This window comes from Neolamprologus brichardi, chromosome 14 (genome assembly GCF_056152115.1).
Source record: "Neolamprologus brichardi isolate AB-2024 chromosome 14, ASM5615211v1, whole genome shotgun sequence".
Taxonomy (NCBI): Eukaryota; Metazoa; Chordata; class Actinopteri; order Cichliformes; family Cichlidae; genus Neolamprologus; species Neolamprologus brichardi.
In genome coordinates this window covers 23,250,643-23,277,283 of record NC_142117.1, presented here as the reverse complement: position 1 = coordinate 23,277,283, position 26,641 = coordinate 23,250,643, and the positions used below count along the sequence as shown (strand labels likewise).

At 39.4% G+C, this 26,641-nt stretch overlaps 1 protein-coding gene across 1 annotated transcript; it reads left to right on the top strand.

The window, feature by feature from the left end:
- The first annotated feature begins 9,217 nt into the window (after positions 1–9,217).
- calm3a (calmodulin 3a (phosphorylase kinase, delta)) lies at positions 9,218–20,308 on the top strand. Its single transcript, XM_006795388.3, has 6 exons — positions 9,218–9,438; positions 16,207–16,237; positions 16,663–16,806; positions 17,771–17,877; positions 18,232–18,367; positions 18,534–20,308. The coding sequence occupies exons 1-6, from the start codon at positions 9,436–9,438 to the stop codon at positions 18,560–18,562; spliced, it is 450 nt and encodes a 149-aa protein (XP_006795451.1). The 5' UTR covers positions 9,218–9,435; the 3' UTR covers positions 18,563–20,308.
- The last annotated feature ends 6,333 nt before the right edge of the window (positions 20,309–26,641 follow it).

Here is a 26,641-nt window from a genome sequence, read left to right as displayed (position 1 = left end):
TCTGACGTCACTAGCTGTGTCTGGGCCTAAACTCCGCTGCAGGTCCATATATCAAACGATCACTATGGCATTACTGAGAGTTGAAAAACTGTCTAAAGTCTTTCATCTTTAATAAAATGATCAGCGTTCTGCTTTACCAGGTGTAACAATTGAGTTTAACATCCAGGCATCCATGAAAACGGAATTTATGACATTTAACGGAGTTAGAAGTTAGCAGGAAGTTAGGTCGCTAGCTTCTATCTAAATACAATATAGCATGTCCTGACTGCGGGGTTTTGGAAACAAATTAAAACGTACAGCTCTGTTATCACTTCCAACATAAATGAAGACAGAAAACTAAACAGCAGTGACGTTTGTAGGGTTACTGAAGTTTGGCTAGCTGCTATATAATGATGTGCTACGTGACCGCTAGCGACACAGCTGTGTTAGCATAATATAAACAAGCTAACTTTTTTTCCACTCAATAAAAGTTAACGTGAGTGTTCTCGGTGGTCAGGAACAAATGTAATCGCATGGCAGGATGCTGTAAAAGAACCAAACTTCAGCCAGGAGAACAACTGAGATAATCCATCCACAATACGAGGTTAGTCATTCATATACTGCTGCATGGGCTGGGCTGTAGTTACATCCTAAGGTTTTAAAAACTGAGCTTAAATAAATGATTAGCGGTAATAAAAGCCGAGGGAGGTCAACAGTGATCACTGACTGTTTTAGGAGCTTTTTGAGATTAAATAGAAGAAAATACAAAACATTAAACATGTTAACGACACAAAAGCCATATTAAACGCAGACTACTTTAGGCCCGGAAGTAGGATTTGTCACGTCATCACTTAACAACCGGATACAAAATGTCCTCATCAGATACCTCGCATCTCATAACACGCCACAGTTCATTATCACTGTGTAAGGCACTGGGCCTGCTGGTATCTCACAGTTTACTACACAGCAGCCATTACTACAATTTCCTTCACAGAGTAGCTCTGGGGAAAATGTCAATCAAATTAGGAGGTATCCACAAGCAAGGAAATTCCATAATTCCAGTTGTTGTTGTTGTTTTTAATCACGTCTGTTCTCTATTATTATTTTAACATTTAAAAAAAAACATACTGTCTGTTTGTTAGCCACTAGTCATCCACTTCAAGACTGGTTATACATGTTTAACTGCTCATTATCACCAAAACAGAATTAACTAATCAGGCCATCACAGCAACTCAGCCCATGTAGGCATGCACAAGTGGTCAAGGCCCATAGTATACCACTCCTCTCAGATAAGAAAAGGAATCTGAGGCTACAATTCACTTACCTAAATTGGACAGTAAAAGATTACAGAAACATTGCCTGGGTTTGTTTTTTTCCCCACAGATGTGTGGGTGGTTTTTCTCTCTGTTTTCTAAATGCTTATAACTGTCAATCACCCATTAACACCCAGATGGAGGCATGGGAAACAATACAAAACTGGTGAACAACCCACTCTACCTCCCGAGTTAAAGCCAGGGGATGTGCAGTGGATGTGCCCCACACCTTATAGGTGCCGGACACCCAGAGAAGAGGAGATATGAAAAGGATTTGTTTTGAATACAAATAAATATTTAAAGTTCTAAATGCTATCTGTATTTACTACAACCCTCAATCACCAGACATCAAGACCTACATCTGTTTTATGATCAAAGTAAAAAGAAACTCAAGGCTCATAATTTGTTTTGATTTCTCATTTCCCAAAAGAAATGAGATGACAAACATTGCTTAGATAGCAGGCATATTCACAAAATTGCGAGTGAGAACTACCAAGAAGTCTCCAGACACTATAAGCCGTGGGAGGTAGGCCATGAATGGTCAGAGATGCTTATGATGAAGTCCTACTGTATAAAGGGAATTTACTCTAACAGTAGTCCACTGTTGGAAAGAAAACACATTTCTGCCTTCTTCCATGCTCCACTTCCTTACATATCAGGGCCAGATCCTCCCAAATTCATTTGAATTAACCTATCCAAGTGGTTTTATTTCCTAAAAAAGGAGGCATGAGTAAAATTCTCCTCAATTACTCGTGCCAACATTTTTTGACAAATACCCAGACCAGACTCTCACGGTAATAGCTGGAGACACTTTAGGTCATGTGGGTGTGTTTTTAAACAGGATTCTAGCCGTTCCAGACATATTGAACTATGCCGTTTCAACTCAACCAGGAGACAGACCAGACAGTTTACTAAACACATTCACTAAAAATCTAACTTGAACGATTTAATGAGCCATTAAGACACTGACACAGCTAAAACAGGAACATAACCATGCTGCTAGGATGCTGATTGGTCTGAACCAAAAGCACACAGCTGGACCCCCGAAAAAATGGATCACCCTCTGATTACAACCTCACAAATCTCACAAGAATGTTTCTGTCTGCCATAGTAAGGGCTTCAGCACCCAACAATCTGATTTTTGTACAGCTACTTTTCATTTCATTTTAGTCACAGGCCACAACTAACAACAACTAGGTTGATGGATGCATTGCTGTAACACATTTTTCTATTGGTGTGAAACTATTGTTGTGTTGGAATCTATCATATATGTGGGATGCTTATAATTTGATTTTTATGGTTGATTTTTTTTTCCCAGGGAGCTTTGTTGTTAACTGAGCTGTCAGTTCAAGATCATCCTCACTGAAGATCTCCCAGTTAACTTACCTCCATTATGTCAAACACCTCTCAATATTTATAGATGAGGGAGTGGTGCTTACACTATTCTCCTTTGATGAGTCAGTCTAGTTAACAAAAGGGTAAATAACCAAATTCCTGCTATCTAATAACAAGAAGACCAGTGGTTGTATTTTGATGTGATATTGTTTGTGTGACACCCTGTGTTATCTGGCATCTATAACTGGGTATAAAATACAAAAAAGGCTGAGTGTTAGTATTCGTAGTGTTGGTTGCAGATGATTGCTTTCTTTTATCCATTAGTTCTTGGAACTTAATCTTTCATGTCTAAAACTTCACGAAGAGATGAATACTGAGTCACTCTCAGTGTTGTGACAGGCGAGCTTTAGCTGGTGGGTAGGCAATCCTAGAGCAATGTTTCCCTCTGCTGGAGTATTTTTAAATCACAATAAAAAGTTCCTCACTGATGTTCACATAGAAAATACACTATATCCTCCTGGGAAGGAAGGAAAAAATAATCTTCCCATTAAACCTTTTTTTTTTTTGGAATTTCCTTCCCCTTTGGAGTTAAAAGAGGCCACCCAAACACCTGAGATATCAATGGAAAGTCGAGGATTTCCTCTATGTCATACATCAGGGCCTAAGAGGGTAGCTCAAATAAGTCAAAAGATACAGACCAAAAACAAATGTCCATTACAGAGGACATAAAAAAATAAGCTGTTTCTCAGGAGGATATACTCTGTATCAGTATGCTGAAAGTACAGTTTTACTGGACTGCTTATGCCTCACCAAAAACAGCTATTATTGCTAAACCCTTTTCCTGTGGTTTAGTTGGAAAACACTGTGAAAACTGTAAGCCAAACTGTGTGAAAAACCAAACTGACACTTGAAATTGCTCCATCCACTTACTAGAAAGAAAGTGCTGTACGCTGGACCAGTGGATGTTTCAAGCAAAACTATATGAGTATGGTGCCAAATGAATTTCAAAGAGATGTATTCAAAATAGCACACTGCTTCACACTTTTGAAAGAAGTGCTGCCTTCATAGGACTAATCAGAAGCAGGAAACAACAGAATGTACAGGATCAAGGTCACATCATGTTCTAATCACTCACCATAAACAAGCTGCTGGGGAGTTTGTGAGGAATCAAAGTGAGACAAAACACCTCCTCTAAAGGATCCTGGTGCAGTTGTGTGGCTTGCACTCAAGTCTGATTACTGTGTTCACAAACAAACCACACTGAAGTGGAAAATTAAACCAGAGCTCAATTTAAACAGACTAAACCGCCCAGCTATGAAAAACGCGCTGTTCCTATTCTAGGAGGAGATGGTGGAGGAAGAAGTCCAAGGAGACAATTAGTGTCAGAAAAAATTCACTCCACTCTTGTTGGCCATCTTCACAAACTTCAGAGAGCACTTCTTCTGTAGGACTGAGAGACAACCACATGGTGGAGACAAAGGTTGTTAATAGAGCGTCATTAGAGGGACTTTGTGAATATGGTCATCACCAACAAGATGAGAGATTCAAAGGAGAACACTTGAAACCCAGCACATATTTAGGTGGGTAAATACTGTCAGATGTTCTAGGAATTGAGGAATTGGGAGCATGAAACAGTTTAAAATGTCTTGGTATGCTGATGCATTAAGAGTTCCTTTCACTGGAACTAAGGCTCCAAGCCCAGCAGCATTCAGCCCCACACCATATTCACACCGTATCAAATTCTACACTTGGCACATTAAATGTCATGGTTCGGCTGTGTGGCAGGCAGAACTGGACCAAAACGCAGGACTCGGAGACAAGGGTGAACTAAAATAGGCAGCCGTATTGCGTTGTAGCTGAAAACTCCATTAAATAAACTTGCAAAAATAAAACCTAAACTAGAACCTGGAAATGAATAACTGAACACTGAAAAGCTCGAAACAAGGATCAAAGCCACAGGGCGCACTGAAGGAAAAAAACACACAGCATTATGAGGGCACAACACTGACAGAAAGAAACACAGGGCTTAAATACACTGAAGGATAACGAGGGGATGAGACACAGCAGAGAGTAAGCAAACATAATAAGACAAGCAAAATTAGATACACTGCACACAGGAGAGTGACTATCAAAATAAAGCAGGAAACATGGCACAATTCACAAAGACACAGAGTAGACACTGAGACATGAAACATGACAGACCTGGACACAGAGGAAACATGAAACACAGAGACAAAAAGGTAACCAAACATGGAACACGGGGAAGGTACAGAAACGGAAACAAGAAGCTAGAAGTATAAAACATAACATCAAGAGAACTAAAACCAGGAGTAGCAAATAAGAAATACAAATTAAACAGATACAAAACACTGGGTTATCGACCAAGGACTGTGACAATACAGTCACGTATCACTCAGCCATGGAAACATATTCCATGAAGCTTTCTGCGCACTGTTCTTGACCTAATCTGAAGGCCACATGATGTTTGGAGGTCTAATGATTGACTCTGCAGAAAGTTGGTGACCTTTGTCATTATGTTCCTCAAAATCTGCTGACCCCACTCTGTATTATGACATTTGTGGCTGACTTGCTGTCATTCCCAATTGCTTCCACTTTGTTCTAATACTACTAACAGTTGACTATAGAATATTTAATAGCATGGAAATTTCATGACTACATTTGTTGTACAGGTGGCATCCTATCACCCTAAGCACCCGTTCTTTCACAAATGTTTGTAAATACCGTCTGCTTAGGTGCTTGACTTTATACACCTGTGTCCATAGAAGTGATTTGAACACCTGAACTCAATGATTTGGATGGGTGAGTGATAAAGTCACTCAAGGCACCCAAAGCGCTTTACAATGCCACTATTCATTCACTCTCGCACACTGGTGGAGGCAAGCTACGGTTGTAGCTACAGCTGCCCTGGGGCAGACTGACAGAAGCGAGGCTGCCATATCGCGCCATCGGCCCCTCTGGCCAACACCAGTAGGCGGTAGGGTAAAGTGTTTTGCCCAAGGACACAACGACCAGGACAGAGATCAAACCGGCGACCTTCCAGTTACAGATGCGCTTCCCAACCCCCTGAGCCACGGTCGTCGAACATATGAGGCTATTTGTTTAAAATTTTGATAGAACAGTAGTATAATGTTCTCTTAAGTGGATATCAAGCCCTTGTAGAGCAAAATTGAGTATTTTGGGCTAAATAACCCAACATGTGATGTCCACATATGTGGACACCAGGTCCTAGGAGGTTAAAGTGGGCAATCTCAGTGCGCAACCATAAATTGTAAACAAGATGAATATACCCACATCCACACCATGCTCCTACACAGACCTTTGCAGACCAGTTGTAGCTGTGCAATGTCACCAGGAGGCAGTACAAAAAAAGAACCAGTCTGTAGGCTATTTTTTTATGTTCATGCTTCTATTGGTCCTTCGATTTAGGCACTGCCACAGAGACAAAGTCATAACAGAGAAATAATTCCTCTGGTTTTGGATTTTTGATGTTTGCTGTTCAAGACAACTTTTCAATACTCAGTACACCATCCAGTCTGCAGTCTGTTTCAACTTGCAATTGCTGAATAATCCTAGTCCATCCAGTAGCGGTTTTTGATACGGGCGAAAAGGGCGGTTGCCCGGGGCGGCATCATGGTGGGGGGCGGCATCACGGGCATCGGCAAAAAAAACAAAACAAAAAATTACTCGTACATATGCTGCCCCGACATCATGCCAGCGCATATCGGGAATGGCATAGGCACCGATTGGTTTTCTATCGCCCATTTGCTGGGAGTAAGGGCGACCTCCGTTTGCGAGGTGCGCCTGCTGCTTGCGACACAGGGAGGAGAGGACGGGGCAGCGGCGGATTCTCTGGCTGGCTGGAGCAGCATCTAATAACCAGCTCACAAAATAAAACAAAATTAAAACAAACCAACAAACATGAAAACACCAGACATCATGATACAGACTTATAATTTGCACCGATGTTTTTTCGAAATTCTATACACGAAAAGTGAGCGCGATAGCCGTCGGTGCGCCTGCTCACTGCTGAAGTCAAAGTAAACTTTATTGTCATCTCCGCTACATACAGTCCAGTATACAGAGAGACGAGACGACGTGGCTCCAGTTACAGCAGTGCAATTAAACAAACAATAAATATAAGAAGAGTAAGAAAATAAATATACACTTTAAGACACGTGGTAAAGGGATCAATAACAATTTAAAATTTATAATTTGCAGTTTGATGATTTAAAGTCTCACACACAACCCGTCGAAAGGGGAGGGGGGCCTGCTTCTTCCAAATAGAGCACATTTAATTCATAATGTTGTAAATCCAAGCCCATTATGTATTCATGATTTGGACCCTGGGTTGTGCGAAATCCCAGAAATAAACCCTAGACAAATCAAATCTGTGAACTAAGGTGTAGGTGTGTTAGGTTATGTTGTGGTAATCCTCGGGTTGGGGGATGGGGGTTCATACTGGAGTGCAAAATTAAAACCAATGGAAGATGGACAAGAATAGTTCAAAGCCATCAGGTGCTAAGTTTAGAAAAAAGAGAAAAGAAGAGGAGGAGAAACGAGCAAAAGATACAGGTAAGCAGATGTGTCATTGGATAATGGCAGGTCATCCTGAGACAATCAGAATGAGAATCAAAATACTTTATTAAACACTAAGGAAATTATGTGGATTACAGTTGCTCCAAGAAGAAATGGTAAAAATAGTAACAGTAACAGACTAAACTCCAAACAATACCTTATGTTACAGATTTTACACATTTAAGAAATAGCACTAATATATACAGATCACTGAATTATAAATATCAAGGATTAACAGAGGTGATTATAAATACATATCAAGAAAATTAGTGAGAATATTCCAGAGTAGAAAAGAGCGTGTGTTCAACACAATATTAATTAGTCATTGTCAATTCTTTATTTGTCCTGTTCTCAGTGTATGGCGAATTATGAAGGCTGTTTGGTGTTTGCATAGTATGCATACTCTCTCTCTCTCTCTCTCTTCGTGTATGTGTGTGTTTCTCTGGTGAAATTCAGTATGGTTCCAACAAGTTTTATGTTAATGTACAATCCATAATATGTTTTCTGTGTGTGTGTGTGTCTGAGGTGAGTTGAGGTGGGGGGGGGGGCGCCAGAGGGAGTGTTCGCCCAGGGCGCCAAACAGGCTAGGACCGCCACTGAGTCCATCCTTAGTCCGTCCGAATCTCCGAAGCTCCCGCAGATTTGATGACCTTCTGGCATGAGTTTACCACACAGATTTTCAATAGGATTCAAGTGAGGTTTTTGCGCAGGTCACTCCATAACGTTCACTTTGATCTCTTGGAGGTAGTTCTCCACCAGAAACAACATATTTTTGGATCATTGGCGGGCAGACTGGAAGGCAAAGCGACAACCAAACCCAGTTTTACTGCAGATTTTTTTAAGGTTGTCTTTCAAAATCTTCACATATCCTTCTTTCTTCATGATTCCAAGTTCTACATGTACTGAAGCATCCCCACATCATAATACTCCCACCACCAGGTTTCACTGTAGCAATGGTGTTCTTTGGGTTGAATGCTTCTTCATCTTTCTTCAAAGATAAGCAACACCTTTATGGCCATAGAGTTCTAGTTTCGTCTCATCTGATCAAAAGATGTCTTTCTAGCATGCATAATCTTTCTCCAGGTTATCCTTAACATACTTCAGTCTAGCTTGAAGATGTCTCTTCTGCAGAAGTGGAATTTTTCTTGGTCTGCAACCTCAGATTCCATTTCTGTGCAGCACATATTTAGATGGATACATATTGTCAGGCATTCTAGGAACTGAGAAAAACTGTAATTGGTAATTGGAAAAAAACAGGTTTTAAAATGGGAACATCACTGTCTTTGTTATTCTCATCGGCAGATAGTCTGAATTATGGAACATTTGTTACTGAATCACTGTCAGTAAATTTATAGAAAGATATTTATAATCTTTAAATTGTGCATTGTGGTTTAAGTGATTGATTTCTTTTAGACTGTTCTCGATGTTGCTAAGTCATTCATTTGTGTGTTGGAAGTTTTTCTGGGGTCTTCAGACACACTAATACTTTTGTCCAATTTGTATATGCGATTTGATTTAGTCAAGAACCTTGGACAAGAGAAAAAGGCATTTTGGAAGGTGTTCTGAAGACCTATTTTGGATGTGAGATCATACTTTGGAGTATTTTGTCCCAGGACAAGTGTAATTTCAACCACAAATGTATATTTTAGTATTTTTTGCACGAATGGTTTTTAAATTAATGAGCGGTACAGAAATTGCCCTGTAATTTTAAAATGGCCCATTAGTATTGTGTTCAGTATGATCACTGGAACACTCTTTTCTCCCATAGACTGTTTATGAGACGTGGTAATGGGGCTAGTATCTTTGCGCGGTTTGATTTTGTAAAGCAGCAAAAATTGTGGTTTGCTCTTTGTTAAGTGTCAAATAATTATTAGGCGATAAACAGTGAATGATTACCGCAACAGAACGAGCTTTATAACGCTCGTGTATTTCCATTTTGACAGTGGATTCAGTGGGACTAAAAACGTACAGGCGGCGGAGGGATACACGGCTGTCAAACTGTGGTACAGCACGTCGCTGGTTTAGGTTTCCGGGCAACTCTGCTGCAACAGAAGGATACTGTCTACACAGATTTCCCGAAGCATTTGTTATACTTAAAGTCCTGTTTTATTTTATTGTTCTATTTGAGTAAGTGATCACTAAGTAAGTAAAATACAACACATTTAACTGAGCTTTTTTTCATCTTCACGGAGCTTGAAAAGTCAACGGGACGATGGTGAGTGTAAGCTAGCTAACGTAAGCTAGCTAGCCTTAGCTATGAATCGTTTACATCGTAGTGTCCTCATGCGACACTTTAATGCTTAATATAATCGTAAATGCATACAGTCTAAAGCAATAAAGCATATTCCGGCTTCCCTTCACAATGGCATTTTTAATATTGGCAAACTGCAGAAAAATCCCACACCTGACGTGCATACAACGCTCTTTTTTTCATCATTTTATCGTCTATATATCGCAATTTTCGATCGGTGGTTTTATGTGTGCTTAACAGCTGACGAGATAGAAGAGAAGAGAAACGTTTTATTTATTAGTGTCTGCCAAATGCGCAGCACATACGCCGTATTGTGAGAGGACACAAACGGCCTGTTTAATGCTCAAATGTAACACCATTCATTCGGTTGATTAGCAGAGTTGTTGATGATGTGGTGGCAGTCTCCGTGCTTGGACAGATATTTGTGGCATTTGTTTTTTGGGTTGTTGTTTTTTTGGGGGTTTTTGCCCACTTATTCATTTATTTATTGGTTCGCTTGGACTCGAGAGTGGGCGTGGTGCCGGTGAAGGTGCTGTGTAAAAATAGACCGTCCAGTGTGAATGTGATCTTTACCCATCTCGTTAATCTTGCGAGAAAGACATCGGGACTCTGGGTAACTGTCATTTTCGACATGCCACATAAGGTGCTGCAGCACGGACAGTATCTGTGTTAGCCACATCAGCAGGGTGTTTTGAACGGACTCGGACATGCGCAACAAGCAAGAAAAGGGGTCGTATTCAACCACCGATTGGGGTTACATAAGAATACGGCTCACAGGTAGCAACACTTGTTTGTCATATTGCAAAGCTTTCAGCAAGGCGCTGCAACAATTTGGGAATAGATTCAATACCACCATGACACCATGTCCTGCGTTACGTATTGCGCCATAACGTTGAACCGCATTCTGCTTCTGCTGAATGATCCTCTTTTCCACCCCTCCTTTCTCGCCTCCCTTCCCCCCGCATTGAACCAAGCATCCCTGGTGCAGTCGGCTGTCAGGACCCGCAGTGCACCCTCCAAGATGGGATCTAACTATTTTAAATACTTCTAATATAGACTTGCATGTGAATATCTGTATCTTTGTCTTATCATGTATCGTCTGTTGTTCATCTGCATACTGTAAGAGAGCAGACGAATGGAGTCCCTTGCGGTCTTTGCCAAGTAAGGAAACTTGGACAGCTACAAAATCCAATTTATTCACATGCTGCTCAAACACCATTTGCAAATATGATTAACTGGCTGCACTTCAGAAAAATATTGTCAACATAAGAATATATGACATGCTCTGTGGGGTACTGATGAGTTGAAAGCAAGCAGTACTTTTTACAGCAACTGTATAAATCCCCCAGCTGTGCTCTGATCCAGACACTGCTTGCTTCAGCAACACTGAATTGGTTGGCAGTGAGCAGACTGGATACTCTGCAGTCTGCCATGCTCCCTTCTGCCTACCCCCCTTCCCCTTAAATGGGTGACTCATTGAAATTGACTTGAATGCATGGCATTACCACCACCACCGCAGAAATTTTGCTACAGAAATGTTGGCTTTAATCTGTTTGGTTTTGAAAAAGCAAGTTCATTTGTCCATTATCTGTGGTGCAAGAGCATGTGGATACAGTGAAAACATGTTTATTCGAGGCATTAGCTCAACAGCAAATGCACAGTGAGTCCTTAGGCAGTATTACATATAGCATTATCAGCTTATCCCCATCAACGAATTAGTGTCAGTGCTAAATTGTTGCAACTCTAATGGTCTGTTTTATGCAGCAGGTATTTCCCAGTTTTCCAACAAACACCCTGAAGGAGTATGCAAAGCAGAAGGCACATTCAAAGGGTTTAATCAGTTTTTTGTTTTGTTTTGTTTTTTTAACCAAGCCTTAACATAATGTATTTTTTTTATTTTATTTTAATTTATTTTTATTTTTTTTAAAGACTCAAGGAGGTGGTTAGTTGCGGTGATATTCAGTGTGCTACATTGGCGACCCTGTTCGTGTCTCACTAATTATAGCAGGCGTGTGTATTTCGGGCTGTGGAGTATTTATACCAGTCCCTCATCGCACTTTCTCAGCCTGAAGTGAGCATGTTGACTGACTTGGACAGGCCTGATAAGGCTTCACATGGAGCGCACAATTATGTCTCAGATGAACTTGAAGAATGAATTTGTGTTACATGAGTTTAAATTCCTTGTTAGATTAATTAATTTATTGTGTGTGTGTGTGTGTGTGTGTGTGTGTGTGTGTGTGTGTGTGTGAATGTGAATGTGGTAAAAAAAAATATTGAACACTGTATGAATCAGCAGACACCCCACAATAAGAAATCACAATAATTCAGTCATGATACAATATTATTGTGATTTTTAACCATTTGCAACTTTGCATTACTGCAATTTTTCTTCTTTTTTCAAATTAGTATTTTTTCCTCAAAGTTATTATTATTTTTTTTTTTTATCCAATAAAAAAGTTATCTCACTTCAGTTTTTTTTTTCTGTTGGGGGTGGGGGCACTGTTATAGTTAGACATTCCTATTTAACTATTAAATGTACTCTCAGTAACCTTCTTGTTCTGTTGGAATATAACTAGAATACAGCCGGCAGGCAGCCAGTCGAGTCCCCTCGAGTTGTGCTCGTTGACAAAGGCTCATTCAGACTGATAGCAACTTGTTGGCAATCTGTCTTCATTTACAAATTAAATAAGTCATTTACAAACCTTAAGTAATTTTTATGAGTACTGAATACTGGCCAAGTCAGACTGAGACTGCAGAAACTCCAGTGTTGGATTTTAGGTTGAGCTGATTTAATGCAAGTTTGCTCGGCTAACAATATCTCAAGATGGTGGAGCTCTCTTGTTTCTAGTATTCCCAGAATATTTTCATTTAGTTATTAACAATTATTATTACATGAGTTCAAACAATGTGTGTAAAATAATCATGTGTATTTCTTTAATTTACATACATTTGTATGTGAAAATGTGAACACATCTACAGTTTAAGTTTATTGTAAAGCTTTTTATGCTGTATTAACATAGTTGTATCTAGGTCATAGGTAATGGCTGGGTCCAGCTGCCAGAAAATACTGCAGTCTGTTTTGAATTAGTTTGTCTAAATTGCATTTGCATTGGAAGAGCCTGTGTACACAGTGGAGCCTGATGCACGTGTTCCCCATTTTGCCTGCTGGAAATTCTTTGTAATTATTGTTTTCAGGGTTTTTATATCAATCCAGAAGTGATTTAATTTGTTACTGCTTAGTCATTTCTTTTCCAAAAAATATGAGAAACTGCTGTTTCATTTGTCTTTCTTTTCGTTTCTTGTTTATGAAATTTTGCTATTTTCCCCATCAAGTTTAAGACTAGTTGAAAAATGGCAAAAAAAATCATATTTTGCATGGTTGGATCTTAACAAGGTTCCAAGTAGAGTTTCAGTGTGCAACAAGAAGAAATAGGAGTGAGACAAAACAATTTTTTGAGCATGCAATTTATTGAAAACCACGCTTAAACTGAAACAGGCTGTTTTACAGCTCATCAAAAGTTTAGCCTTAAAAAGGCCAAATCTGTGCAAAAATGTGGATTCAATGTCATTTTCTGTCAGGTAGAAAATGTCACACCACCCTTCCAAAAGAACCCCAAAACTACCCCAAAACAGAAATCGAAGTTCCAGACATGAACTCCGTAATGAGTAGGTCCACCATTATTGTTGATCTCTTCAAAAATTCTTTGTGGCATGCTTAATGCAAGCGTTTCCATGAGTTGAGTGGGAACATTTCTTCAAGTGGTGAAGACAGCCTTATGACGGGCATCTACTGTCTGGAACTGTTGTCCATTTTTGTACATTTCCTTTGCCATCCGTCCCCAAAGGTTCTCAATTGAATTTAGATCAGGGGAACACGCAGGATGGTCCAACAGAGTGATGTTATTGTCCTGGAAGAAGTCCCTTGTCCTGCAGGCATTGTGTGCTATAGCGTTGTCCTGTTTAAAAACCCAGTCGTTACCACACAGATGTGTTCCCTCAGTCATGAGGGAAGCTCTCTGTAACATCTGGACATAGGCGGCAGCCATTTGATGCCCCTGCACCTCCTGTGCTCTAGGGCTGTGCGATAGGACCAAAATCTCATATCCCAATATAAAACATCTATCGTCCGATAACGATATAAATCACAAAAAATGTAATATTTTCTGTAAATTCTGTGAATCTTGGGTAGGTGAAGTGTTTCCAGCTGGGCGTCTTGTACCTGTAGTTGAGTGTTTTAACCGATGCATGAAACTACACATTTTTAGACATAGGTTGTAACGGCCGCCGTTTTCTTTGAGAGTATTTATTACACGGCGTGCTGCGGGGAAAGCCTGTTCTAACGTTTGAGTCTAAGGTTTATTTTTTTAGCACCTGACGACTCTTTTTTTGCTTCTCATCCGTCAATACTCTGCATACTTTTTCACGTGATTCCGTTTATTTTGAAAATTCTCAACAGGATCTTGAGCTTTATTGTGAAAGGTTTATGTGGAAAATAAACAAGCGGACATGCGATGGGTTTACCGACAACCCATAAAAACAGGTGCTTGTCCGTCCGTAGTGTGGTTATATTAAATATAAGAGAAAGAGAGAACTTTAAGAAATTAATATAGCCACTACAGTCACCATCAAACGATGAAGAAAATATTTTCGTAAACAGTTTTATTTTGCGACACCACGAAACAAACAATAGCGTAAAATGAAACGATAGACGTTTTTATATTGTCATCCAATATATATCGTTATATCGAATAGCCCTACTGTGCTCCATATTTCCACTGAAGGAAAAAGCACCCCAGACCATTATGGCCCCCCCCCTCCACTGTGGCGTGTAGAAAACATCTCAGGTGGGATCTGCTTGTCATGCCAGTAATGTTGGAAACCATCAGGACCATCAAGGTTAACTTTTTTCTCATCAAAGAAGAAAACTTTCTTCCACCTTTCAATGTCCCATGTTTGGTGCTTTCTTGCAAAGTCCAAACGGTCAGTTTTGTGGCATTCAAGGAGTAGGGATGGGTATCGTTTAGGTTTTATCCGATACCAGTACCAAACCGGTACTTTTGAAACGGTGCCGGTGCTTAAACGGTGCTCGAACCAGTGCTTAAAGAATCAAGAACACAGACTTTGTCCAAAAACCTCTCATGTTTAGCTGTTTTTTGTAAAAAGATAACCATGTTAGCCTTTTCTGCAGCTATGGGGCATATATGGTGTCACTCTTGGCTGGAAGCAGTGCTTAAACAATGGGAAAAAAACACCAACTTTGTCCAAAAACCTCTCATGTTTAGCTGTTTCCCACTTTTTTTTTGGTCATTTTAGCCTTTTTGGCCAGGGTATAGGGAGTATCTGCCATCAAACAAGAAGACAGCCGCATGTAACTACGACGGTGTTTGCTAGTTCACCTTACATGCATTAATTTAATAACGTGGTTAGCCTACTCAACGTAAATTACACACGAACAACATTAAGCTACTCACCCAGAGAAGAACGGCTGCTGCTGCCATCATCATCCGTCATCATTTCTGCTACACTGGCAGGGCTAGGGGCCAGGACTCTCCTCTTCGGGTTCATGTTGCTGACTCCGGGTTGATAACAGGCACCACACCCGCAGTAGATGTGCTCTGTGTGAGGTCTCGCAGCAAGCTATCAAATAGGGTGCATTTCTCGGCTTTTAAAAAAACGCTATGCGCCACCATGTGTTTCATCAGATTTGAGGAGTTACCTCCTTTGCACAGTATCACAGTATCAGCATAATAGCACTTGTTGCAGGCTGCTGAGTTTGCAACCTTTGCTGTGAAGTACAGCCAGACTTTTGACCGTTTCGCCTTGGGCATTTTTAATCTGTAGCCATAATGGCACTGGATACCGGTACCCATCCCTATCAAGGAGACGAGGCCTTTGAAGACATTTTTTGTTTTTGTGGCCCTTCAGTCTCAGATGCTGTCTGATGGCTATGGGGCTGCAGTCAGCACCAGCATTGGCCTTAATTTGGATCGTCCAGTGTCTTGACAGACAGCCAGTTGGGTCCTCCGGCTCAGTGCTGGTGAAATTCTTTTGGGTCCTTTCACTTGACTTTTTTGTTTCATAACCATCAGGATCATTTAAGAAATTCCAAATGACTGTCTTACTGCGTCCCAGCTCAGCAGCAATGATGTGTTGCGAGAGATGCTGTTTATGCAGTTCAACAACCTGACCAGGGTTATTTGCATTGCCATTAGAACGTCATGACAGTGTGACATTTTCTACCTGACAGAAAATGACAATGAATCCACATGTTGAAGCTCTACTTGAAACCTTGTTAAGATGCCAAATATGATTTTTATTTTTATTTTTTATTATTATTTTTTTTGCCATTTTTCAAGTGGTCTTAAACTTTTGACCAGGACTGTATATGTACATATATTTATGTCTAAAGTATATTTCCTCTACCTTGTATAATGTATATTTTCTTCAGTTTTTTGCATAGTATTGTTGTTCTTAGGCATGACGCAGCTATGTATTTATAACTGCCCTCTCTACTGTGCTGTTGTAACAATGTGAATTTCCCGTCTCTGGGATTTAAATGCTATCTTATCTTATTTGCCTAGTCCTATTATAAGTTGAACTTGCCATTAAAAACTGTATTTCTTGAATACAATGCATGATTTAATAATTGTAAATGGTGGCAGGGTTGATAAAGAGGTTATTTCCACGCTGAAGCATCAGTGTTTTATCAGTGTCTTTTTCCCTTTTCAACAGGCTGATCAGCTGACTGAGGAGCAGATTGCTGGTGAGTGCATACCTTAACCAAGCCTTTTTGGCTTGTTTTAGGTTTAGCAACACCTGATTTCTCCAACAAACCTTAGAAACTAGGCTCTTAGAGATTATGCAAGATGTGCAGGTCTATGGGATTGTATGCTAATTATGGTCCCATACTATTAACTAGATAATTGCATTCAATTTGTTTTCCCTAGGTATAAAATCAGACCCTGAGTAATGAGAAGCAGCAGGGTTTTGAGTCAGGTGTCCTAGAAATGCTTGCATGTCTACATTAAAGCTGCAGTGCTTTGTATTCAGCCTGTGCTCTTCTTATCAGGGATTGTCTGTTCAGTGTCCCAGTTATTGCAAATGCACTGACTATTGTGTATAGTCAGTGAATGTTCATTCGATTCAGTCTTCATTACAACTCACAGTTCTCTTTCTGCAAACGTACAGAGTTCAAGGAGGCATTCTCACTGTTTGATAAGGATGGCGATGGTACAATTACTACCAAAGAGCTCGGGACTGTCATGCGCTCTTTGGGACAGAATCCTACAGAGGCTGAGCTGCAGGACATGATCAATGAAGTAGATGCTGATGGTGAGATCAAACTAACATGCACAAGAGCTTGAAGTTGCATTACTTTTGAGAAAGCTCTTCATGAAGAGAATTCTTTAGTCATTCAAGAATTTAGTGACTGGCATAAATGCAGATACTGATATCTGAGATGGCATAACTTGTTTCTCTTCTCTCTGTGTAGATGTGTGTAGATTGAGGCTACGTACACGGGTATTTTTGAAAACTGAGATTTTCCATTTTCGTTTTAAAAAATAATCCCGTCCACACATAAAGGCAGAAATGAAGGAAAACACTGCTAAGAACATGCCAAAGCAACAGGTGGCGATATATTCCTAACCATGCAGAAAGGTTGGCCAATCAGAAGTCTAGAAGCCTCGGTGGGAAAAGTAAACAAAGCTGGGGCATAGAAGCAGAACCGAGTCGTATGTGTGGAGGGACAGTAACTGTGTGTGTATATGTAAGCATTTAAACACTGCAGAGAGTACAATTAACAGTAATAGTATTGTAGAAATTCATTTCACCGAAGCAATAACGTGGCGCACAGTGTGACGTCAAAAAATGCGCACACCTTTGACGCTGCCTTTTCTGCGTTTTCTCCGTTTTTCTCGTCCACACGTAAATGCAAAAACTGAGTTTTCAAAAATATCCACCTTGGCCGGAGTTTTTAAAAATCTACGTTTTCAGTGACCAAAAACGGCGTTTAGGTGTGGACGAAAGGTGCAAACCCATAGATAAATCTGCGTTTTCAAAAATACCCGTGTACGTGTGGACGTAGCCTGAATCTAGTCTTTGTTGTTTTTGTTGCCTTGTCTGTTGTAATTAATAAAAATGGTGTGTATTTCCTTTTATACTTTGAACTACCTTGCATTGTCATGAGCTAATTTTCCTGATCTGATTTTGAGTTTTTCTGGTAAATTACCCGGTGATAACACTTTTTTTTTCTGGTTTTTCATTTGTTTTTGTTTTATTTATTTATTTTATTAAGGTAATGGTACAATTGACTTTCCTGAGTTTCTGACAATGATGGCCAGGAAGATGAAAGATACAGACAGTGAGGAGGAGATCAGAGAAGCCTTCAGAGTCTTTGACAAGGTAAAGTAGGAGTAAAGTGGAAATATTTAATTAGACTATTCAGCAAAAGGAGAGCCTCTGTATTTGTTAGAAATGACTTTGATCCATGATGATGGCTAGACAAAAGAGTGAAAAATGTCTGCATAAGCAATATTCTGGAGCGTTTGTCTTTCTGCTAGCTGGACTATTATATTAAGCGTCCCAAACACACAAATATTGAGCATTTAGTTCAATAGACTTCCTAAATCAGGATCTCGACATCACAGGTGAAGGGAATAGCCTTGTCTCTGGCGTTATGGTATCTGTAGACTCACACCTGCCTGTAAACATAGAAGACACAAAGCTAATTTTCTGCTTTTGTTTTGCCACCTGTAGGATGGTAACGGGTACATCAGTGCAGCAGAGCTTCGGCACGTCATGACCAACCTGGGTGAGAAGCTCACTGATGAGGAGGTGGACGAGATGATACGCGAGGCCGACATTGATGGAGATGGTCAGGTCAACTACGAGGGTGAGATTTTGTTTATTAACCTCCAGTCTGCAAATGTGAAAATCTACAAGTTTGTGTGTATGCACTTATTTTTTTTCCATCTGGTAACGGTACTGTTACAGTTAGTTATTTGTTCATTATTTAACGTAACTTTAAATGTTGCTTTCTGTTCTTTTGTTTTCCACAGAGTTTGTCCAGATGATGACAGCCAAGTGAAGAGAAATTTGAAATTTCTTTTAACGTTGCTTGTCCTCTAAGATCACTGTCAAATATACCAAAAAAATAACAATTCTCAAATGATAAATTTACCCTCCCCTCCAAAAAAAAATCATTTATCTAAACCGTTTGCAAATTGTGCTTTAGTGCATCCAGCTACTTCTAAGGTATCTGTTTCATCACCACCAGAACAGAATAATCCCTAGAGAAGTTAATGGACCAAGCTTTAAGAGGGCCAAAGCCCCTGGTACTTCAGACCAAGATTCTGCTGAGTCACCCTGCTCCTGATTAATTTAGAGGAAAGCGCAACATCGTAAAAGGCAGAGGGATAGGAACCTATGCCACGGTTCATGTAGAGAAGTTGGCTTTTCAATTCTTACCTGATAGTCTTGAACAAAGAAAATCGACTCTCTTGCACCAGTGGTGACTCTCCAAATACTGAATTGAGTACTCTTCTTGCATGCACCCTTTCTGTGACTGTCTCTCGTGACAACAAGAAAGCTCTGATCTTGTCAGAGGTAGTGTTCAGGTTGTGTACACACTGGAGGTATATACATAAATATATAGCTATATATCTGTAAAAAATTTGTGTCACTATTGATTATTGCAAGAGCAAATAGTTGCAATGTAGGGTGTTTATTGGTGCTCTGCTGGAGATGAGCATTCTTATAACCTTGAAGAGTTCGAACGAAAACAAGGGACTGAAAATTGCTGGATGGTTTTTTTTTGTTTGTTTGTTTGTTTTCCTCAGTTGGATGTTATTTTGTATTGTTTTGAGTCGTGGGTTTTACGTTGCACTGATTGAAGACGGGAGTGTGTTGAATTGCTTCAGGATGATTATTGGGAAAACACTTGAGGACTGCAGTTGATACATTTGTTCTGCAAACAGATATCCTGATGATGCAATATTGATGTAACGCTTTATAAATGTGTTCTCAAATATTAATGTATTGCTGACGAACTTTGGTCACAAATTATATCTATATAAGTGTATCGTTAAATTTGCAATGCCTATTGTTGTAGTAAATGATCTGTGACATGTTTTCTCTTCGGTTTTGAAATGTGCCATAATACTCTTTAAAAAAAAAACAAAAAAAAAAACTCAACCTTCTTGCAAGACCTGTAGTTCTTTAGAATAGAAAAACTCTACTTAATATAATAATATAAAAATACATGCAGTTCATCATATTTGCACTTTGGTATAAACCATGTGGTTGTTTAAAAAAATGGAGGACAAAAAAAGTTTTGTTTTAAAAGAAGAAAAAGAAACCAAATGTCACTGTTGCTGCTGCTATAACAACACGTTTCACTCATTTATTGTCCTTGTTGTTGTCTGATCTTCAATTTATAGTCCGGTGATTCAACCTCCAGTCGGCTTGCTGTTTTACTAAACAGAATACATTCAGTGTATACTGACACATACTGCTTGTGGTGGGGGGTGATGTGTTTCATTGAGGCTTTCATATGGGGAATGAAATGGGTTTGTAGCAACGACTTCAGCTTTAGATGTGCAGTTGGTTTCAGTGTTAGGTTTTTGAACAGTTGGCTAAATTTAAGCTGGGGAATCTTGTGATTTCCTCAATGTGTGAAACTTAATATACTGCTCTGTTTGAGGCGTACTAATTGGTTACATTTGAGTCAGATGTTTGGAAGTAAATGGTTATTGGACTGTTAATTTCTCAAGGTGTGTCCAGTATGGAAAGATGTGATATATTTTCCATAAATCAATAAATTGACTGAGCTTTACTTCACCTGCATTTCCTTGACATGTTTATTCTAAAATTAGTAATTATTGAAACAGACATCCTTTTGTTTCTTATTTTTTGTAACTGTTCACAAATTCCCATAATGTTGCAATACACTCCCCCGTCCAGTGCTTCTGTGTTAGAAAGGAGTCTCTTCCAGATAGCCTCAGACTGGGTCAGGACAGGTCAGCCTAGGCCTTCACTCTAGAAACTATCCTGGGCAGAGGCTATATTTGGCAGCTCATGAGATTGCTGCAGGAGCCTGTGCTAATCCAGGTCAGCAAGGGTCACGACCCCTCACACAGTCTAAATGCAAAAAGCCTTTCTTGTTGAGAGGCAAGATCAAGCGCCAATAGAACAGCGTTTTATCTGGGCCAGGTGAATGTGATTGGATGTGTGTCCACATGCTAATCGTGCAAGTGTAAGTAGATAATATAAATGAATTAGGAAACAGGAGCACACTCAGCAGTACAATAAGAACCGTAGCACTACAGACAGGCAGGTGTGGTAATCCCTCTGCGGTTGTATAACAGGCTTGAAAGGCTAGCTGGTTTACACTGAGAATCAACAATGCACTGCCTCTTTTGCAGTGAGGGTTGTAGACATTCATTATAAATAATTGAATTACAAGTTTTACTTTGGATCTGCCGTATCAAGTGGAGAAAAGAAAGAGAGGCAATCACTTACAGATTACAACTGTACCAGCAAAACAGATTACAAAATCTGATAAATATCAATGACACAGTACACTGAAAAACAGCAGCGCCCCCAGCACACACCAGCCATTTAATGTGCTGCTCAAATGACAATGCCTCAATGATTATGATCCAATAATCAAATAACACAAGGCTGTATAATCTATCATAATGCAGCTCTATCTATCTATCTATCTATCTATCTATCTATCTATCTATCTGTCATTCTATACCTAATACCTTTGACATATTACATTGTAGGTAAAGAATATTTCTGTCGAGCGCACGCACTGTAAATAATCAAACACTGTCACCAGAATAAAACAACATGAAACATTTTACACGTCCACACGGTGGCAGTGTTTCATCACGTTCCAACTGGACTCAAGATGCGCTGTGCAAGACAGGAAGGAGATGAGACAGCCTAACTGGAAACAGATGAATGAAATCATTTTTTGAGAAAACATGTTTTCTGTTGAAGAACATTAAAGGGTAGCATATTCTTAGTCACAGAAATCTTTAGTTGGAGGGTGAAATGGTCTGTTTGTGCACATGAAGAAACATGCGCGTGCGTGTTGTGAGTGTGAATTGTAGGTGCATGGGTTTGCTTGGGTGCACCACACCCACTACCCATGCTTGTGTACGCTGTAACCTAACCACCCCTTTGCTTTAGAAACATATTATATTTCTTTCCACTATCATTGTGTCTGAGGGAGGTGGGGTAGTGGGCATTATATAAATTTCACGGTGTAAAGCACACTCCTAAATAATGTATCTATTTTAGGGTTGTGTTTGGACAGTTGTTCTAACTTATTACTTTTTTATTACTCTTACTTTTTTTCACACAACACCTTCCTTTCCAAGACCTCCCAAGAATCCCCTTCTTTCTCCTCATATCTACTGTTTTGACATAATTCAACACTGTGCAAAGCCTGGCACACTATCTCGCTTTGCATGAAGCTGAACACATTTAGTTTCTCCTGCACGTTGTATATATTCTTCACTTTTGTATCTTAATGTTATCCACCAACTATCAGTGCTTTGGCTTAAAATATAAAGTGTCTCAAAATAGAAGAAAGAAGTGAAAATATCTAGCTGTTGCATAATCCTCTTGCTGAGACAATATACACCTGACTAGCCAACAGTTCCCAAGTTGTGCAAAGGTGACCTGGAGGCTATCTACCACACAGTAGCAGAATTTGAGATGCAAGTTGGGACAGATACACTAAAAGGTACAAAAAAGTGCCTGGGGGAATGTACAAGAACATCTGTGCCACAAATGGATTAGAAGTTCTGAGGCACCGCCAAAGCTCATTGAGAACAACAGGGCTCAGGTCCCGTGGGACCAACCAACATCGTGGTGACTGACAAGGACCAGAAGACCACAATCCCAGCAGATAACAACATCAGGAAGAAGGTCCATGAGAATTATCAGTGGGTGAAAGAACAACTAGAACTGAGAAAAAAAAAAGGTCCAAAGTGGTCCAAGTGTTAATTGGAGCACTTAGGAGCTGGAACCCTAAAACTTGAAGAGTGGCTCCAGCAAATTCCAGGCACAACATCAGAGCTCTCTGTCCAGAAGAGTGCAGGATTAGGAACAGCTGAGATACTGCAGAGAACCAACTTGGACCTTCTGCTCAAAGTTCCAATGCATGTTGTGTTTGTCCCCTAAAACTTCTGAATGTTTATTTTGAAATAGCCTGTCAAAATAATAGTTAGCTTTGTCTTAACATTTAATAAAGACTTTGCATAAATTTCAGATTATGATACTGTTAAGCTAAAGAGAATAAACAAGAAATGAAAACTTCTCACGGTTAAAGTACTAGATATGGAAACTAAAGTTTCAGTATCCCTTTCCCATCTTCAAGAGAAGGGCTATGTGACATTTCACTTCAGGTTGAGTGCTTTCTCTGGCTTTGTGGTTCCTGGAGCGGTTTCCATCTAATGCTGCTAAATACTTCAGCCAAATAGCCTAGATTTTTCTAAGTATGATCTCTGGTATTTAATTTCCTTCTTTCTCCGAACTTACAACCACAATGGTCTCACTATGCTTAAAAAAAAGAAACCATGACATCATTTTTAATGCAAGTCCTGTAAGTCTCCACACTCAAGATGCAAAACCTGACACTATAAAGTCTTTCGGGCTGGATCTACTTGATTAAGGAGAAGGTCTGTTTTGCAAAGCATAAAATAAAAATAGTTTTGTGGAGTCTCTGCCCAAAGGAAATCATTTATCCATACATGTGGAATTGGTTGTGGTGGAGAAGAAAAATCTTCAAACTCTGTGTTATTTGAAAAGCTTTTAATTTGATGGACAGGAAGTAAAGCCAAGTTCTGCAAATAGATAAGACAAAGCAGTAGGGACTTCTTGAAAAAAGAAAAAACAACCAATAAACAGCTTGCATCAGCAGTGAAGACGTCTTCATATGCTATTATGATTTGAATTGCATTAACCAAAGTAAGCCAGTGCAGGCCTGTCTTATTATTTTTGAATTGTAGCTGCATGTCTATCGTCAGGGAAGCCTTTTCCGTTTCTGTGTACACAACTGCTAACAATATAATTCTGGGTGTAGCTAAATGGCAGGAAAATGTTGTTGACTGTGATTTTCTTAAAATAGTTCAATAAAAAGTGATTGAATTTAAAAATGGAAAGAATACAAAAAAGAAAGTTCTAAGTTTTTACTTCTTGTTTCCTCTTTTGCATTTGTGGTCAGATGTTTTCATACATTCGTCACTGGCATGAATGTCACATTAATTTTGGGCTGAACCATTCGTTTTCCAGGTTGGAATGACTTTACAGCATACGTATTTAATGATATATATTTTTTAAAACAAATAATTGGGTGCACAAGTTGGATTTCCTCTACACCACACAGAGTCAACAGTATACATAACCCCCCTAATATTTAGTTTACCTTGACCAGATGCCGAAAACAAGCTTCAGACATAATTCTAGCTTTTCTCTCTCATCTTGGCAGTATTAGTAGCGTTCATATAAGTTGGCTGTTGGAATTCACAATTGATGATTCACTAAAAGCAGCTTTGCTGAGGACTAAAGATGAATGATGTGCTCAAACAGAGTGGTCAGTTTATAGAACAGAAATATGCAGTACATCTTTGTGTAAAGTAAGTGAGCATGAAAAATACAAACGTGAACGGAATTGGCATGAATTGTGAGCTCAAATTCTTTCAAAGTATTTTGGGATTTTGCACATGGGTTTGTATCTGTATTAGATCAGCAGCATCTTCTCCACAATCTTGAGCTTACATCTTTATGGTCTGCGTCAGCATCTGGCTCATAATTAGAGTGTGTTTTGCGTCACCGGTCTTTCGAATGTAAAAACACAAATGAAGGGTGAATTTGAAAGGAGAAAGAAACAAAGCCCACCGTGACATGGGAAGCTGAAAACACGTGGTGGCTAATTTAATAATTTAGTGATTATTATTTCCATGACTTCAGTACCTGAATCACTCAGTTAAAATAAAACAAGAACCAGCAGGAAGGAAGTGCCATACAAATATGGAAAATCTGTGTAGGCACAGAAATCTTTTTTTTTTTCCCCCAATCTATTGCATTTTTTATCTTCTCTTACTTGGCCCTTTGAAACATGTCAACAGACACAAGTGCACAGCATTCATCCATATGCTAAATATGACCTTTTTCATAATCGAATTCAGCTTTGGGAGCTTTTCCAAGATCTCTTGAGATCTGATTTGACCTCTACTTTAAACTCAGATCTTTTACCGCTAACATCTGCTTCCAATTAGGAAGACAAAGAAAGATGAAAACAACCAAGTTCAAACATCTTTGAACTTCACATGTTTCGTAATTCTGGTGAAGACAAAGTAATGTCATTATTCAGCCACTCTGAAGGGAAACATGAGGTTTGTTTTTTTTATGCTCTCTTCCTGAAAATGAATTTTTACATCAGTAAATTCCTTTGTCCTAAATCTAAAATGACATTTTCTGAGCAGAAAACAAAGCACAAGCTGATGTGAGATGTGCCATTTGTTTTACAGGAAAACTGCTTTGACATTCAACTGAAAGTAAAAAGATGCTCATCAGGTAAGACGGTTTATATTCATGTCCACTCACTGCCTCTACTGTACTTAAAAACAGCTGGCTCATAGGCTATTATTCTCACTAGAAAAGAAAAGGAAAAATACTGTTCAAGCAACATTTAGCTAGACTTTGTTTTCATAGCAGCCTTTTTTTAAAAATCAATTCACAGACCAATGTAAGCAATATATTTTGATACTTCACTTAATGGCACACCATTTCTAAATAGGAGTGTTTCTTGTATTTTTAAACTTGCCAACCAGCCAAGTCAAGAAAAATGCAATCGTGGGGTTCGCACATCTGTTTCATAGTCCATCTTTTTTTACTTCCATTTTTAATTTGGACTATGCGCACAGTCAGGGACCATTCCAGGAAAAAAACAGTTGAAATGAACTCTACCAATTCTCCCATGAGGAGTGATCAAATATCCAGCCAGAGTCATGCCAGAAGCTTGTTGATGGTTACCAAAAGTGTCTGGTCGAGGTACACTTTCCTAAGGGACATTTAACTAAATGGAAGTAGGAATGATTATGTGGATTTCAGACAATCCAACATAGATTAAAAGTGGTGCATCCAATTCTTGATTTTAAAAGTCATTAAAGATGTTTTAAATATTAAAGATATTGTAGACTTATTTCACCCTGAAATAGAACAGTTCAAAGCAATCAGGATGCGTGTATGCAAACCTCTGACCCCAGCTGTAGGTGGTTTGGACATTTTAATCAGACGAACAAACTACCCCTATTTGCCACTTTTGATGAGGAGCAGTGCCTCTACTCTGTGCCTCTCTGGAATGACTCTCAGTGCTCTTGAGAGAAAATTAATGAATGTGACAGTGGGTTTGCGTGCTTGAGTGATCCCTGGAGCTATGTTGTTTGACAGCTAGTGTCGCTCAGTGAAACTTTGTCTGACGTGCGGGTCTACATGTCATGTTTAAGGTCCCTATAACCTCTAACAGCACAAAAACAGCAGAAAGATGCAGAAGTGGAGGTACTAGTTCCAACTACCTGTGTCAGGACACCTATTAGTCAATGCAACACCTCTAGCTCCAGCAGCCAGGTGGATAAATTATATAAAATGTTAGCACTCCTCACTCTTGCTATGAGGGGTTAAGCTAACCATAGATTCAAAACAATTTGGGGCATTTTAACGTAAAACTCTGTGTGGAATTACTCAGTTTTTGGCACTAACCTCAAGCAGCCAGATTGGCTTAATTTATCCGTTTCCAGAGTTTTGTGAGTGTGTTCACTTGAAAAGAGTTACATAGCACTCGTCTTTCTTCGGGTCCACCACTTGCTGGTGATGCACCAATACTTGCGTCAGATGACAGTCAAAGGTTAGTTGGAAAAGCAAGTAGAAACAGGATTTGCTTTTCTTCTTGGAAAAGTTGAGCCATTCACTCATCAGTGGCAGTACAGCACAATTTTTTAGGGGTTTTCTTACATTTAAAAACACTGTTGTGTCACCGTAATGGATGGAGTCTGCTCAGTGCACTACATATGGCTTATTTAACTAGTCAAAAATACACAACAGTAGTTGTTATAGTTCTACTAATATTTACATGCACTGCCAGAACCTT